At 42.1% G+C, this 15,953-nt stretch overlaps 1 protein-coding gene across 1 annotated transcript; it reads left to right on the top strand.

Annotated features, from left to right (window-relative positions):
- The first annotated feature begins 286 nt into the window (after window positions 1-286).
- On the top strand, window positions 287-13,819 carry LOC133575669 (zinc finger MYM-type protein 1-like). The gene is made up of 2 exons (XM_061928377.1): window positions 287-558; window positions 10,288-13,819. Exons 1-2 carry the CDS (start codon window positions 450-452, stop codon window positions 13,188-13,190), a joined length of 3,012 nt encoding a protein of 1,003 aa, XP_061784361.1. The 5' UTR covers window positions 287-449; the 3' UTR covers window positions 13,191-13,819.
- The last annotated feature ends 2,134 nt before the right edge of the window (window positions 13,820-15,953 follow it).

Raw genomic sequence — 15,953 nt, forward strand, 5'->3', positions numbered from 1 at the left:
ATCCCCACGACTTGATCAATTGAAAAGTAGCTCGCCTGCAGAAAAAGTGTGAGCACCCCTGGTCTAGAACGAACACAGAACACAGAACGAACAAGTGTTGTCTTCACTTGCAAAACATCCTAAAAAATATTTTAAGTGGTCAATTCCGTCTTTTTTTTTTGTTAAATGAACTCCTTTACCTTTGGAAGAATGGAAACTTTCAAGATATGAGTTGTTTTTTTTCGTTCCAGAGAAAGAGCTTCTTATGTCGTCATTTCCGGCTCCTCCCCTAAATGAAAGAAGAAACGCCCCCTCCATGACTCATCACATTTGGTCCCATCACTACTTGCAGCTAGCTTAGCTTGCTAGTTAGCTTAGCTTGTTAGCTGCTAACAACGAGACGCGGAAGTTACCTTTACATCGCCAAGTAGAGATCAAATGTGAGTGTAAAGTGTTGTGATTGTGGGAAAATGTGCGAAAGAACGATAGCAAAGTATGAGGAGGAACTTTGTCCGACAAAAGAGGAGAAGGAGCGACAACATCAACTCATGGACGCTCAAGTTGTGTTACACAGAACAGGTTTGTTGACTTCTTACTCTCACATCTTTACTAACTTTACATTTCATTAGTAACACTTTTCTTCAATATATTGTGTGTAAGAAGTTGTGTTGTGTTGTGAGGATGATGCATTCCGTCTGGTACTTGCAACGCGGTCTTGCAACCACGTGGTTGTCGTGTTCTGTCCAATTTAACTACCCGTAAAGATGAGTTACATATCCCAGTCCATTTGTACAATAAACTGTTAAACTTCAATTCTAGTCTCATCACTTTATACAGATAGTTAATAGGACAAAATAACCTGGGAGGACTTTGCCCTTTAAAAGGGAAATCCTGAACATAATCATGGCGTCAGGGCAGTATTGAGATGATTTAATCACATCACATTCATGTTCTTGTCACATGGTATATGTTTGTTCTATGTTCTAATGTTAAGGGGAACTGCACTTTTTAAAGTGTTGAAATCATTCACTATCTCTATGTAAGACAAGCACACATGTTTTACTGGTGAGTCATATAAAAATAAAATATTCCGTCTAAGCCTGAGCCCCTGGGGAGGGGGTCCAGAGTGAGGCCAAGGAGGGAAAAACCCTCATAGACATAGCACACATAAACATGTGTGTAAGAGGGAAACATTAAAGACATTAAAGGGGAACATTATCACCAGACCTATGTAAGCGTCAATATATACCTTGATGTTGCAGAAAAAAGACCATATATTTTTTTAACCGATTTCCGAACTCTAAATGGGTGAATTTTGGCGATTTAAACGCCTTTCTATTATTCGCTCTCGGAGCGATGACGTCATATCGGGAAGCAATCCGCCATTTTCTCAAACACCGAGTCAAATCAGCTCTGTTATTTTCCGTTTTTTCGACTGTTTTCCGTACCTTGGAGACATCATGCCTCGTCGGTGTGTTGTCGGAGGGTGTAACAACACGAACAGGGACGGATTCAAGTTGCACCAGTGGCCCAAAGATGCCAAAGTGGCAAGAAATTGGACGTTTACTTTACCGACGAAAGCTATGCTACGACAGAGATGGCAAGAATGTGTGGATATCCTGCGACACTCAAAGCAGATGCATTTCCAACGATAAAGTCAAAGAAATCTGCCGCCAGACCCCCATTGAATCTGCCGGAGTGTGTGAGCAATTCAGGGACAAAGGTCCTCGGTAGCACGGCAAGCAATGGCGGCAGTTTGTTCCCGCAGACGAGCGAGCTAAACCCCCTGGATGTCTTGGCTCACACCGTCCCTTATGCCACCGAAGATGATCAAGAGAAGAATATCGACCCTAGCTTCCCTGGCCTGCTGACATCAACTCCAAAACTGGACAGATCAGCTTTCAGGAAAAGAGAGCGGATGAGGGTATGTCTACAGAATATATTAATTGATGAAAACTTTATTCATTACTCGCGGTTTTACGTAAATTATTATACATAAACTGTGTTTACCAATAATTTAGCTTAAAAACATTACAACACGTAAAAACAAACACATACCAATCGTTGGTTAGAAGGCGATCGCCGAATTCGTCCTCGCTTTCTCCCGTGTCGCTGGCTGCCGTGTCGTTTCCGTCCGTTTTGCTTGCATACGGTTCAAACCGATATGGCTCAATAGCTTCAGTTTCTTCTTCAATTTCGTTTTCGCTACCTGCCTCCACACTACAACCATCCGTTTCAATACATGCGTAATCTGTTGAATCGCTTAAGCCGCTGAAATCGTGACGTCACAGGAAAATGGACGGGTGTATATAACGATGGTTAAAATCAGGCACTTTGAAGCTTTTTTTAGGGATATTGCGTGATGGGTAAAATTTTGAAAAAAACTTCGAAAAATAAAATAAGCCACTGGGAACTGATTTTTAATGGTTTTAACCCTTCTGAAATTGTGATAATGTTCCCCTTTAAAAGAGCAGAGCTGATGCAACCAGCTGCCACTCCAGCAGTGCCGTTTCTACATACAGCTACAAAAGTAAAACAACAAAAACTAATTAACCAATAATATATATTGTGCACACGATTGCAATTGATTTAATTAAAGTCTGAATGTCATTAAAACAGTTAGCGCCATCTTTTGACACTTCTTCCACTCACGTCCTTGCACGCTACACCGCTGCAACAAAGATGGCGGGGAGAAGACGCTGTCGAAGGTGAGCCACGTACATAAGACCGCCCACAAAAAGTGACCGCCAGAAAGCGACTTGAAGATGATGTGTAAAACATGATCTATGCAACATTTTGACCGAAGAACTACCATTACATGTTATGTAGACCACAAGGAAGTCTTTCACATTTAGAAAAAATAAATAAAATATGACCCCTTTAATGCGCCTTATAATCTGATGCGCCTTTTAAATAAAAATAAACCTGACTAGACCTGCTCATCGGCAGTGCGTTTTATAATCCGGTGCGCCCTATGGTCTGGAAAATACGGTACATAAAAATTCAGCATTGTATTAAAATGACTAGTTCCATCTCCAACATGAACACTAACACTACTAACACGTGTGGAGGAGAATTGCAAGTAGTCGAAACAAAGATTGTGAATGACTGACAAGAGGCTCACTTCTACATGTAAGTGTACTGTGGAGTAAACATGCTCTATTTGGAACATGAACACACTTACAGCATAATACATCAGACAATTTCATATCATTCACTTTACATCATGTCCAAAAAGGAGGAGGAAGAAGCAAAGCTTATTTAATCCTACTCCTTTCCCACATCAGAGCGTTTACAAATATATATGTTACTCTTGCGTTCAAAAAAGTTCGAAAAAAATAAAAATAAAGATAGCAGAGTAGTCCTGAGGAGGATGTTTATGACTCACTAAATTCCTTAATAAGCACTCGCGGAGATATGTCCAGATTCCAAATGATCATAAGTTATTTTCACAAACAAAAAATATTCTCCGTGGTTGACTTCATCCATCCATCCATCCATCCATCTTCTTCCGCTTATCCGAGGTCAGGTCGCGGGGGCAGCAGCTTAAGCAGGGAAGCCCAGACTTCCCTCTCCCCAGCCACTTCGTCCAGCTCCTCCCGGGGGATCCCGAGGCGTTCCCAGGCCAGCCGGGAGAGATAGTCTTCCCAGCGTGTCCTGGGTCTTCCCCGTGGCCTCCTACCGGTCGGACGTGCCCGAAACACCTTCCTAGGGAGGCGTTCGGGTGGCATCCTGACCAGATGCCCGAACCACCTCATCTGGCTCCTCTCGATGTGGAGGAGCAGCGGCTTTACTTTGAGCTCCCCCCGGATGACAGAGCTTCTCACCCTATCTCTAAGGGAGAGCCCTGCCACTCGGCGGAGGAAACTCATTTCGGCCGCTTGTACCCGTGATCTTGTCCTTTCGGTCATGACCCAAAGCTCATGACCATAGGTGAGGATGGGAACGTAGATCGACCGGTAAATCGAGAACTTTGCCTTCCGGCTCAGCTCCTTCTTCACCACAACGGATCGATACAGCGTCCGCATTACTGAAGACGCCGCACCGATCCGCCTGTCGATCTCACGATCCACTCTTCCCCCACTCGTGAACAAGACTCCGAGGTACTTGAACTCCTCCACTTGGGGCAAGATCTCCTCCCCAACCCGGAGATGACACTCCACCCTTTTCCGGGAGAGAACCATGGACTCGGACTTGGAGGTGCTGATTCCCATCCCAGTCGCTTCACACTCGGCTGCGAACCGATCCAGCGAGAGCTGAAGATCTTGGTCGGAGGAAGCCATCAGGACCACATCATCTGCAAATAGCAGAGACCTAATCCTGCAGCCACCAAACCAGAAACCCTCAACGCCCTGACTGCGCCTAGAAATTCTGTCCATAAAGGTTATGAAGGTTATGGTTGACTTCATAATAATCAAAATAACTTATTAAGCGGTAAATAAACTGTTTCACTCCTCACTCCTTCAACATGATAGACACTAGAGATGCGCGGATAGGCAATTATTTCATCCGCAACCGCATCACAAAAGTCGTCAACCATCCGCATCCACCCGAACCAACATTTTATCAAAACCACACCCGCCCGCCATCCGCCAGTTGTTATATATCTAATATAGACGATGCAAGCATATTAGTGAGGTTATAAAGCTTTTGCCTGTTAAAGAAAGGAGACTGATCCAATGAAGCAGAGACATTCAATGCGTGCTACGCATTAATATCTCTTGGCCACGCATTAGTGGCTAAGATATATTAATGCGTGATAATATTATTTATCATTATTATAATATTATTGTCATTTCCATTAAGAAAGTGTTGACTATTGTTGCCAATGCCCTCAGATCAGGAGTGCGTTCCTCACACTTTGTGTGCGCAGTTGCAGCAAGCAGAACGATGCTTTTAAGAAGTTAAAACAATGTTTTAGAAAGACTAGGCCTATATTTTCATTAGGTAAAAAAAATGTTCTGAATTTATTTCAATGAATATTAACTTGTTAACGTTATAATGCTCAAATAGGGACGAAGGGCGGGGTGCACAGTGAAACAGTGAACAATTTCGCGACAAAGATGAACCTTTATTGATTGATCTGCAGCCATGACAAAATATCAGACAATCTCCATTGTCAACGACAGGCAGGAAAATAAAGATAAACACATAGCCTATGTTCTAGGCATAGGCATAGGCTCATACGTTTTTAAGTTGAAATAAAAAAATAAATAAAAAATGTGCCTCATAAGCCTTAGGCTGTCAATCACGCGCACAAACTTAAATTATACAATAACATATGTATGTCATCTCTATTTAAACAAAAATAAATTAAATAAATAATAATAAATTACCTGCAACTTATTGGCCAAGGCAAATAGCTGAAGGGGGGAAATCAAACCCATCAGACTGCACTTTATCATCAAACTTGAATTATAATGAAAATAGACGGTCGCGACAAACAAAGCAGGCTAAATATCCTTACATTGTCGCCAATCGGAGATGCGCTTCACTTGAAAGCGAGGCCAAATAATTAACACACATAGTATATCTCGAATAGAAAAAAAACACAATAAACAACGCAATTGCCTTAATTCCTTTGCATTGTAGTGCGCCCAAACAACACGTAACCATCAAAATTATTCAGCTGACCGAACTCAATATAGGTTAGACATGGGCTTATTTGGTACAGCCTATAGGTAACGTAGACTAATTCATTTAACATACCCAACCGTATGTCTACTTACTTTTTTTTTGTTAGCACTATGCAGGAATAAAATGGCATCTACAGTGCCAGGATTCATGCGAGAGCGCCTGGCCTCTAAAATGCGCCCTGCTGCGCTGAAGGAGCACTCACTTGCGCCACTTGTTGCTGGGACGCGGTTTCCTGATGAATAATTGACTGTTTCAAAGAGTGCTGCTCGTTTTTCGTATGTGGGTAACAACATTTAACTATGTATATATATTTCCGAATTGGTTCAACCGCCCGCATCTGTTTAAAATCTATTTTTACCCGCCCGACCCGCGGTTTATCCGCGGACTCCGCGGTTGTGTCCGCAAACCGCGCATCTCTAATAGACAGACAAAAAGGGCACCCAGCTGTCCTGTCTTCTTAATTATAGGAGGAGGAAGTGGCTCACCATCAGGAGCGTGAGCAGCTGAAAACAATCAGTCAATCACAAATCATCTAAAAAATCCAATAATTCATCAACATCATTATTGACATTATTTGATTTCATCGTCCAAACAATTAATAGATCGGCTCCAACAATATACATTAATTTACTGACCTTTTTATAACAGAATGACATCTGTGAATTAGTATACACAACAGTTTTGGAATATGTAATTAATTAATTCAGTCATTATTAATGAATATCTTATTTTCAATAAGGTTGAAAGTCATTCTCATAATTCTTCTTCTTTGTACTTTGTAAGCACTATTCATTTGAACAACCTCTTAAAGTGGATCATATCAGTACAATGTTTAATTTCTTTACTTCATCCATTCCATCATTTAATTCCACATGCTAAAGGTTCTAAGTGTTGTACGTGCATACACATGTTTTAAATTACATTTTCCTCTAAGGTTATAGTTCTCCTCTTTAGTTGAGAAGAATTGTTGTACATTCTTTGGTAGCAGGTTATAGTTTGCTTTGTACATCATTTTAGCTGTTTGCAATTTCACCAAATCATCGAACTTTAATATTTTTGACTCAATAAATAAAGTGTTTGTATGTTCTCTATAACCAACATTATGTATCAGTCGAATTGATCTTTTTTGTAACACGGTTAACGAATGTAGCGCACATTTGTAGTTATTTCCCATATTTCTGCACAATAACTCAGACATGGTAACACTCGCGAGCAGTAGAGAATATGAAGTCATTTTTGGCCCAGGACGTATTTTGCTTTATTCATTATTGTAATGTTTTTTGTTACCTTATGTTGTATGTTTTGTATATGAGATTTCAATCAACAATGAGCAACAACGCCGGAAATGTGTCCCGTGAAAAACCGTCCGACCGGAACTCTCTAATAACTAAAGTTCCTTGGGTGAATAATGTAAACTCACTACACCGGTATGTTTTAGCACTTCAATAGCGAGATATAAGTTATAAATTTACACTACTTTATATTAGAAATGGCAACAGCAGAGGATGAATGTCCCATAACCAGAAGATAGAGAAAAAGAAGAAGCTTAGATAGACTATGGTATCGGCACGGACTACAGAGGCGGACGTGTGAACATTTTCAGGACTTATGCAGATCCCAAATACACATCAGCAGGTACCAGAAGGTAAGAAAAGTTGGTTTTGCATAATATTGTGAAACAAAACATCAGATAATGTCTGCTAATGGGTGCCTTGTTGTGGTCCTTATACACACACCATAGTAATACTTGTATCTCTGACTAGGGTAGCCGTAATGGGCCGACAATCCATCAAGCGGTGCGGCTTCAAAAATATACTTGAACATTTTGACAGATTTTTGAGTGTCATGTGTAATGTTCTTTATTTTCAATGGAACATTTAAGGTGTTGTTTACTGGCGTCATATTGCAGTCTACATGTATCTCTTATGTGTGACTGCCATCTACTGGTCACACTTCTCATTACACCATGTACCAAATAAAATTGCTTCGAGGTCGGTAAGCAAAACCACAAATATTCCGTATATTAGGTGCACCAGGTTATAAAGTGCACTGTCGAGTTTTGAGAAAATGAAATGATTTTAAGTTTTTCAAAATTTTACCCATCACGCAATATCCCTAAAAAAAGCTTCAAAGTGCCTGATTTTAACCATCGTTATATACACCCATCCATTTTCCTGTGACGTCACATAGTGATGCCAACACAAACAAACATGGCGGAAAGAACAGCAAGCTATAGCAACATTAGCTCGGATTCAGACTCGGATTTCAGCGGCTTAAGCGATTCAACAGATTAGGCATGTATTGAAACGGATGGTTGTAGTGTGGAGGCAGGTAGCGAAAACGAAATTGAAGAAGAAACTGAAGCTATTGAGCCATATCGGTTTGAACCGTATGCAAGCGAAACCGACGAAAACGACACGACAGCCAGCGACACGGGAGAAAGCGAGGACCAATTCGGCGATCGCCTTCTAACCAACGATTGGTATGTGTTTGTTTGGCATTAAAGGAAACTAACAACTATGAACTAGGTTTACAGCATATGAAATACATTTGGCAACAACATGCACTTTGAGAGTGCAGAAAGCCCAATTTTCATCAATTACCGTATTTTCCGCACCATTAGCCGCACCTAAAAACCACAAATTTACTCAAAAGCTGACAGTGCGGCTTTTAACCCGGTGCGCTTTATATATGGATAAATATTAAGATTCATTTTCATAAAGTTTCGTTCTCGCAACTTCGGTAAACAGCCGCCATCTTTTTTCCCGGTAGAGCAGGAAGCGCTTCTTCTTCTACGCAAGCAACCGCCAAGGTAAGCACCCGCCCCCATAGAACAGGAAGCGCTTCTTCTTGTACTGTAAGCAACCACCCGCCCCCGGAAGAAGAAGAAGCGCGCGGTGCATGCTGGGATATGTGACGTTTCATTTCCATTTGTGTGTTTATGTAAAGACCCCAAAATGGCTCCTATTAAGTGTGTTGTCTGTCTAATTATAAATAATGCAGACGAGGCGTGTTAACTGAGTTCTCAACGTTTACTCACAGCGTGCTCATAACCACATTCTAACTCCCAGCATACAACAACGCTTCTCAGGGCTACCGCGCATGCTCGTAACTATCGTTGCATGCTGGGTAGTGTAGTTGTTATATTTGCTAGCTCATAACATCACAGTAAGAGACACGCTTACGCGCTTAATTCAATACTCGCCGTCATTCCGGGTGGATTGACAAAAGACCTCCAGCCGCTAGATATTAGTGTCAACAGGGCATTCGAAGCTAGACTGCTAACTGCGTGGGAACAATGGATGACAGAAGGCGAACACACCTTCACTAAGACAGGGAGGCAGCGCCAGACGACGCCAACATCTGCCAGTGGATCGTAAATGCCTGGGCAGATATTTCGGTCACAACTGTGGTCCGAGCTTTCCGGAAGGCAGGATTCACAGAACTGCTGGATAACAGTGACACTGACTCCGATTACTTCGACGAGACGGAGCCGGCCATTTTGGATCTCACATTTGCCCAACTTTTCACTTCGGACCCCGAAGACGAAGGATTTATGAATGAAGAATAACTTCAGAAAGTGAGCGCTATGTTTATTTTGTGTGTTGTGACATTAACGTTCGAGCAACATTATGTTGCTATTGCTCTGCACTATTTTGAATTTTACTATGTTTGTGATTGCACATTTGCGTACATTTTGGGACAGAGTTGTTAGAACGCTGGTTTTTAATATATTATTAAAGTTTGACTGACCTATCTGACTGTTTTTTTGACATTCCCTTTAGCGCAGCGTAGGCGCGGCTTATAGTCCGGGGCGGCTTATTGGTGGACAAAGTTATGAAATATGCCATTCATTGAAGGTGCGGCTAATAATCCGGTGCGCCTTATAGTGCGGAAAATACGGTAATATATTCTGCAGACATACTCTCATGTCAGCAGGCCAGGGAAGCTAGGGTCGATATTCTTCTCTTGATAATCTTGGGACGATGTGAGTCAAGACATCCAGGGGGTTTAGCTCACTCGTCTGCGGGAACAAACTGCCGCCATTGCTTGCCGTGCTACCGAGGTCCTTTGTCCCTGAATTGCTCACACACTCCGGCAGATTCAATGGGGGTCTGGCGGCAGATTTCTTTGACTTTATCGTTGGAAATGCATCTGCTTTGAGTGTCGCAGGATATCCACACATTCTTGCCATCTCTGTCGTAGCACAGCTTTCGTCGGTAAAGTGTGCGGAACAAACGTCCAATTTCTTGCCACTTTGGCATCTTTGGGCCACTGGTGCAACTTGAATCCGTCCCTGTTCGTGTTGTTACACCCTCCGACAACACACCGACGAGGCATGATGTCTCCAAGGTACGGAAAACAGCTGTTTTGACCCGGTGTTTGAGAAAATGGCGGATTGCTTCCCGATGCGACGTCACTATGTGACATCATCGCTCTGAGAGCGAATATTTAATTCGCCAAAATTCACCCATTTAGAGTTCGGAAATCGGTTAAAAAAATATATGGTCTTTTTTCTGCAACATCAAGGTATATATTGACGCTTACATAGGTCTGGTGATAATGTTTCCCTTTAAGTAAGTAAGTTTACATGTAAACTTACTGAATGCCTCATGTGACTGAGCAAATCTGGACATTTCTCAAGCATGTTTGTCATTTTGTGTCCTGCAGACGTCTGTGAAGAACAACTTCTGCCTGAAAAACAGGAGTGTAGCTTCAGGATGGTGAAGGAGGATCCATCAAAGAGGAAGACCAGGCGCCACAGACCCTCTGGTGTCTCCTTTTCCTCTTTGACACAGACCCTGCTCTGTGAAAAGGAAGAGGAAGACTCACTGACCCCACACATTAAAGATGAAGAGGAAGAACACAGCATCAGTCAGGAGGGAGATCATCTTGAAGGACTGGTGGAGTTCCCAGTGACTGGTGTCCCTTTGAAGAGTGAAGATGATGAGGTCAAAGGTGAAAGTGAGGAGAAGAGCAGCAGCTCAACACAACACATGACAACAGAAGCTGATGGAGACCACTGTGGAGGATCACAAGCAGACAAGCTCTTAGCTCCACTATCAGATAGTGAGGACACAACGTCACACTCTCCTGACACTGATGATGAAGACTCTAAAGATGATAAGACATGTCACACTGACAACACTCACTTCAAATGTTCTGACTGCGACAAATCCTTTAAATACCTTAGTTATCTGAAAAGACACATGAGAACACACACTGGAAAGAAACCTTTTTCTTGTCCAATCTGTGGCTTACCTTTTACAAGGAAGGAAAATATGAAAGAGCACACAAGAACACATAAAGGAGAACAACATTTTACCTGTTCAATCTGTAGTAAAGGTTTTGCACAAAGTCAAAATTTGAAAGTACACATGAGATCACACACTGTCAAGTGCAGCGATCGTTTATTTTTTCCTCTTACCTGGACTTTTGACATGGAGGATTACATATCTAAATTAAAACAGTTTTCGAAACTGGACTTTCAATCGAAGCAGGAGGTAATAATTAAAGGAAGACCAATGCCGGAGCTAAAAGGTTTGCTTCAGACTTCGGGACATAAGGCCCGTTCTTTTCAAACGGCGTGGTACACACAAAAAGACTGGCTGTGTGGATGTCCAGCAAGAAACCGCCTTTTCTGCTTCTCCTGTCTTCTTTTCTCTTCTTCTGACAATGTCTGGACTCAGAAGGGATATTGTGACCTGAAGAATTGGCAGAGAAGCGTCATCAGCCATGAGCGGTCGACCACTCACATTCAAAGCCAGATCGCGCTCAAAACGTTCGGGGTGTCCAGGATAGACTTGGCTTTGGATGAACAGCGAAGACTCAGCATCAGCACCCACAATGCTAAGGTAAAGGAGAACCGAGAGATTTTAAAAGACCTCATCAATGTCACCTGCTTCCTCGCCAAACAGCAACTGGCATTCTGTGGAAATGATGAAAGTACAGGCTCGACCAATCGTGGCAACTACGTTGAACTCTTGCATGCTATTGCTGAGAAAGATGACTCGCTAGCCAGGCGTTTGGAGACATCCACTGTATTTTCTGGTTTGTCAAATGGAATACAGAATGACTTAATCGAAGCAGTTGGGGATGTCATTAGAAATGACATTAAAAAGGAGATCAGTGCAGCCCCATTTGTTGCTGTAGAAGTGGACGAGACCACAGATGTCTCAAACCAAGCTCAGATTTCTGTCATATTACGGTATGTGGCTACAACTGAAGCAGGCTGTGAGGTGAGGGAGGCGTTCTTGGGATTTGATGACGTCAGTAATGACAGACGCGCTCCTGCCATTGCTGAGTATGTCCTGGGAGTGTTGGAGAAGTATGACTGTGTTGACAAGCTTGTAGCTCAGACCTGTGATGGGGCCGCTGTAATGGCCTCAGAGCTTAATGGCGTGCAAGCTAAAATTAAAGAAAGAGTGCCCGAAGCCATGTTCACCCACTGTTCCGCACACGAGCTGAACTTAGTGCTATTGCATTCCGCAAAGTGCATGCCCGAGTGTCGCACGTTTTTTAAAACAGCTGAGGGACTAGCCTCATTTTTCAGCAAGTCCACAAAGCGCACTCACTTGCTGGATGATGTTGTCAAGCGCCGTTTACCCAGAGCAGCGCCCGCAAGATGGAGCTCTAACTCTGGACTGCTGCAGACAATAAGCATGCAGCACCATGATCTGCGCGCGTTATTTCACATCATCCTTGAAAATCCTGATAGCTGGGATAATGACACGCTGATGTTGGCAGCAGGATACGATCAGTGGCTGTCAAAAGCATCCACATGCTTTCTCCTTATGGTATATGAGGACATTTTCAATGAGACTAATGAACTTTCTAGAGTGCTGCAAAACAAAGTGATGGACATTGAATATTGCCTTGCACGCATCCGCGACACCATTGCAGCTCTCGAGCGCATGGGACTGGAGTTCAACATTTTCTGTGACCGATTTGAGAAGAAATGCAGCGCACTTGGCCTGGCAGAGAGTGGAGGAAGACAGTCAATTAGATTTGAGCAAAAACGAGTGTTCTGTAACATTCTGGATGACATAAGCTATCAAATGAAGGCCAGGTTTGATAATTTTGGTGAGCTGGCTTTCCTTGGTTTGGTTGATTGTTCAAAATTCAGTGAAATGTCAAAACATTTTGATGACACAAAACTGCAGAGCCTGTCAAAATATGCCAGATTCTTTGACTTTGTGCAACTAAAGGCGGATCTTGTTGGACTGTACAGCTCACAAACGGTGAGGGATGAATGTAAATCTCCTGGACAGCTTCTCAGCTTTTTGGCCCAGAAGGACCTCATCCAAACTGTTCCTGAGGCGACAAAGCTACTCCAGCTAGTGCTCACTGTTCCAGCTACTACAGCATCGGTGGAGCGGTCATTCTCAGCACTGAAAAGAATCCAAACATACAGTCGGAACACGACCGATCAAGGACATCTGTCTTCCCTGGCAGTGATCTCCATCGAGACAGAGAGACTTTTAAAACTGAAGAAAGATCAGGAAGACTTCTATAAACAAGTTATCGATGCTTTTGTTCAGAAGGAGCGGCGCATGGACTTCATTTATAAGTAAGACCATAATAACGTTGTTTTTTTTAATTAATTGTGCTTTTTTGTGTGCTACAGTTTGTATGTGTAAAGAATGCCGGTATGAGCTTTTAAACATAACGTGTTAACTGCTGCCAATCAAATGGTGAATAAGATACTCTTTTTGTGATGAAGTCAGTGCCTCACCAGCCATGAACCTCGCCGCTCGTCACTGGTGACAGTTCTGATCGATAATAAAGAAAAGAAGAACAATAGGAAACACATATTAGGAGTATGTTAGAAGCACAGCCTGTGGTGGTAAAAAAAATAAAAATATATATATATATATATTTATATATCAGTGACATGCAGTCAGGGGAAGCAGGTGCCATCATGGAAAGAAAAAAAATTTAAAAAGAAAAAAAAAAGTTTAACCCTTGTGTGGTGTTCGGGTCTGTGGGACCCGTTTTCATTTTTTATTAAAAGAAAAATGATACAATTAATACATTTTTCAAACTGAGACTAACTGACTGGCTCATTTTCTGTGAAGAACATATATCAGAATACATATTTAATGACCACACACCATACACCCCACCTACACATTTCTATTACATATAAGATGTCCGGGTCCATTGGACCCGGGGCTAATAGAAGTGTGGAAATTGATGTTGTGTGTACCACACACACACACAAATATGCATTTTCTGCCATTTTCGGGTTTTGACGGGACTCCTGATGATGTTTTGAGACATCTCCTACAACTGCAGCACCAGAATTGTGCTGCTGAAGCAAGTCCGTTTTTTTTGGATTTTTTGAAAGGGTCCCCTCTTACGACATTTTAGCTAAAAAATGTTTTCGTAAAAAATGCATTTTCTGCCATTTTCGGCTTTTGACGGGACTCCTGATGACGTTTTGAGACATCTCCTACAACTACAGCACCAGTATTGTGCTGCTGAAGCAAGTACGTTTATTTTTAATTTTTTGGAAGAGTGCCCCCTTACGACATTTTAGCTAAAAAATGTTTTCGTAAAATATGCATTTTCTGCCATTTTCAGGTTTTGACGGGACTCCTGATGATGTTTTGAGACATCTCCTACAACTACAGCACCAGAATTGTGCTGCTGAAGCAAGTCCGTTTTTTTGGATTTTTTGAAAGGGTCCCCCCTTACGACATTTTAGCTAAAAAATGTTTTCGTAAAAAATGCATTTTCTGCCATTTTCGGCCTTTGACGGGACTCCTGATGACGTTTTGAGACATCTCCTACAACTACAGCACCAGAATTGTGCTGCTGAAGCACATATATGTCCCCATTAAGTAAGCATTGCCAGAACACACACACACACACACACAGCAGGCCTAGACAGGAGGAGGACAGAGTGTAGGTACACAGAACATCAGAGGTTCAAATGTGCGAGAAAATGAGAGCAGACAGTGTTGACAAACAATGTTGCAACCTTGTGTGGGAACCACAGGTGCAGAAACACAAAAGAAGAATCCCTGTGGGATGCAGAAACTGGCAGAGAAATTTTCCGTTCAACGTTCATATTGTTGTGACTCAGCCAGCGTTTGTGGGTCTGATGGACCCGTTGCATTTTGTGGCTTTTAATTCCTCACAATCAAACACTTTTATGTGAAAATACTGCACAGATGATTATTGGGATAAGGTAAACATCTGTTCAGTATTTTCACATAAAAGTGTTTGATTGTGAGGCATTAAAAGCCACAAAATGCAACGGGTCCATCAGACCCACAAACGCTGGCTGAGTAACAACAATATGAACATTACACAAGGGTTAAATTGTTATATGTATCCAGTGATTATATTATAAAGTTATTTTCCATTTAACTTCACCAGTTTTAGATTATTGTTTATTCAAAATCGCTGAATTTTCACATTTGCCGTTCAAATACTGAGAAGAGACTTGCGGTGAGTCAGCAGCCAGTTGAGCCTCACCATGGATTGCGCAATGACTCGGCTAACTGCTGGCCTGCTGTGCAGTGAGACCGTATTGCTATATAAATTATATTATACATTTCCATAGTTTAGTTAGCTGAGGTATATAATGTACAGTGTATTTTGTCAACAACTGTATGTGTGTAACGTATTTCTTGTGCTGAGCAATCAAAAACTGCTGCGAAGACGCATTGGCTGAGGCTCGCAGTAATCCCGCCTCCTGGTGGTAGAGGGCGCTCGTGATCCCAGAGATCATTCTTGCGACTACTCGGCTGCAGAAGAAGTGACAACAAGCAGCAACAGTTAGCGATCGTTTATTTTTTCCTCTTGTCTGGACTATTAAGGAGGATTACATATCTAAAATAAAACAGTTTTCTAAACTGGACTTTCAATCGAAGCAGGAGGTAATAATTAAAGGAGGATCTCCATCGAGACAGAGAGACTTTTAAAACTGAAGAAAGATAAGGAAGACTTCTATAAACAAGTTATCGATGGTTTTGTTCAAAAGGAGCTGCGCATGGACTTCATTTATAAGTAAAGGTAAGACCATAATAATGTTTTTTTTTTTTTTAAATTAAATGTGCTTTTGTGTGTGCTACAGTTTGTATGTGCAAAGTTAAAGTTAAGTTAAAGTACCAATGATTGTCACACACACACTAGGTGTGGTGAAATTTGTCCTCTGCATTTGACCCATCCCCTTGTTCACCCCCTGGGAGGTGAGGGGAGCAGTGAGCAGCAGCGGCGCCGCACCCGGGAATCATTTTTGGTGATTTAACCCCCAATTCCAAGCCTTGATGCTGAGTGCCAAGCAGGGAAGAATGCTGGTATGAGCTTTTAAACATAACCCGTTA

This window comes from Nerophis lumbriciformis, linkage group LG33 (genome assembly GCF_033978685.3).
Source record: "Nerophis lumbriciformis linkage group LG33, RoL_Nlum_v2.1, whole genome shotgun sequence".
Classification (NCBI taxonomy): domain Eukaryota; kingdom Metazoa; phylum Chordata; class Actinopteri; order Syngnathiformes; family Syngnathidae; genus Nerophis; species Nerophis lumbriciformis.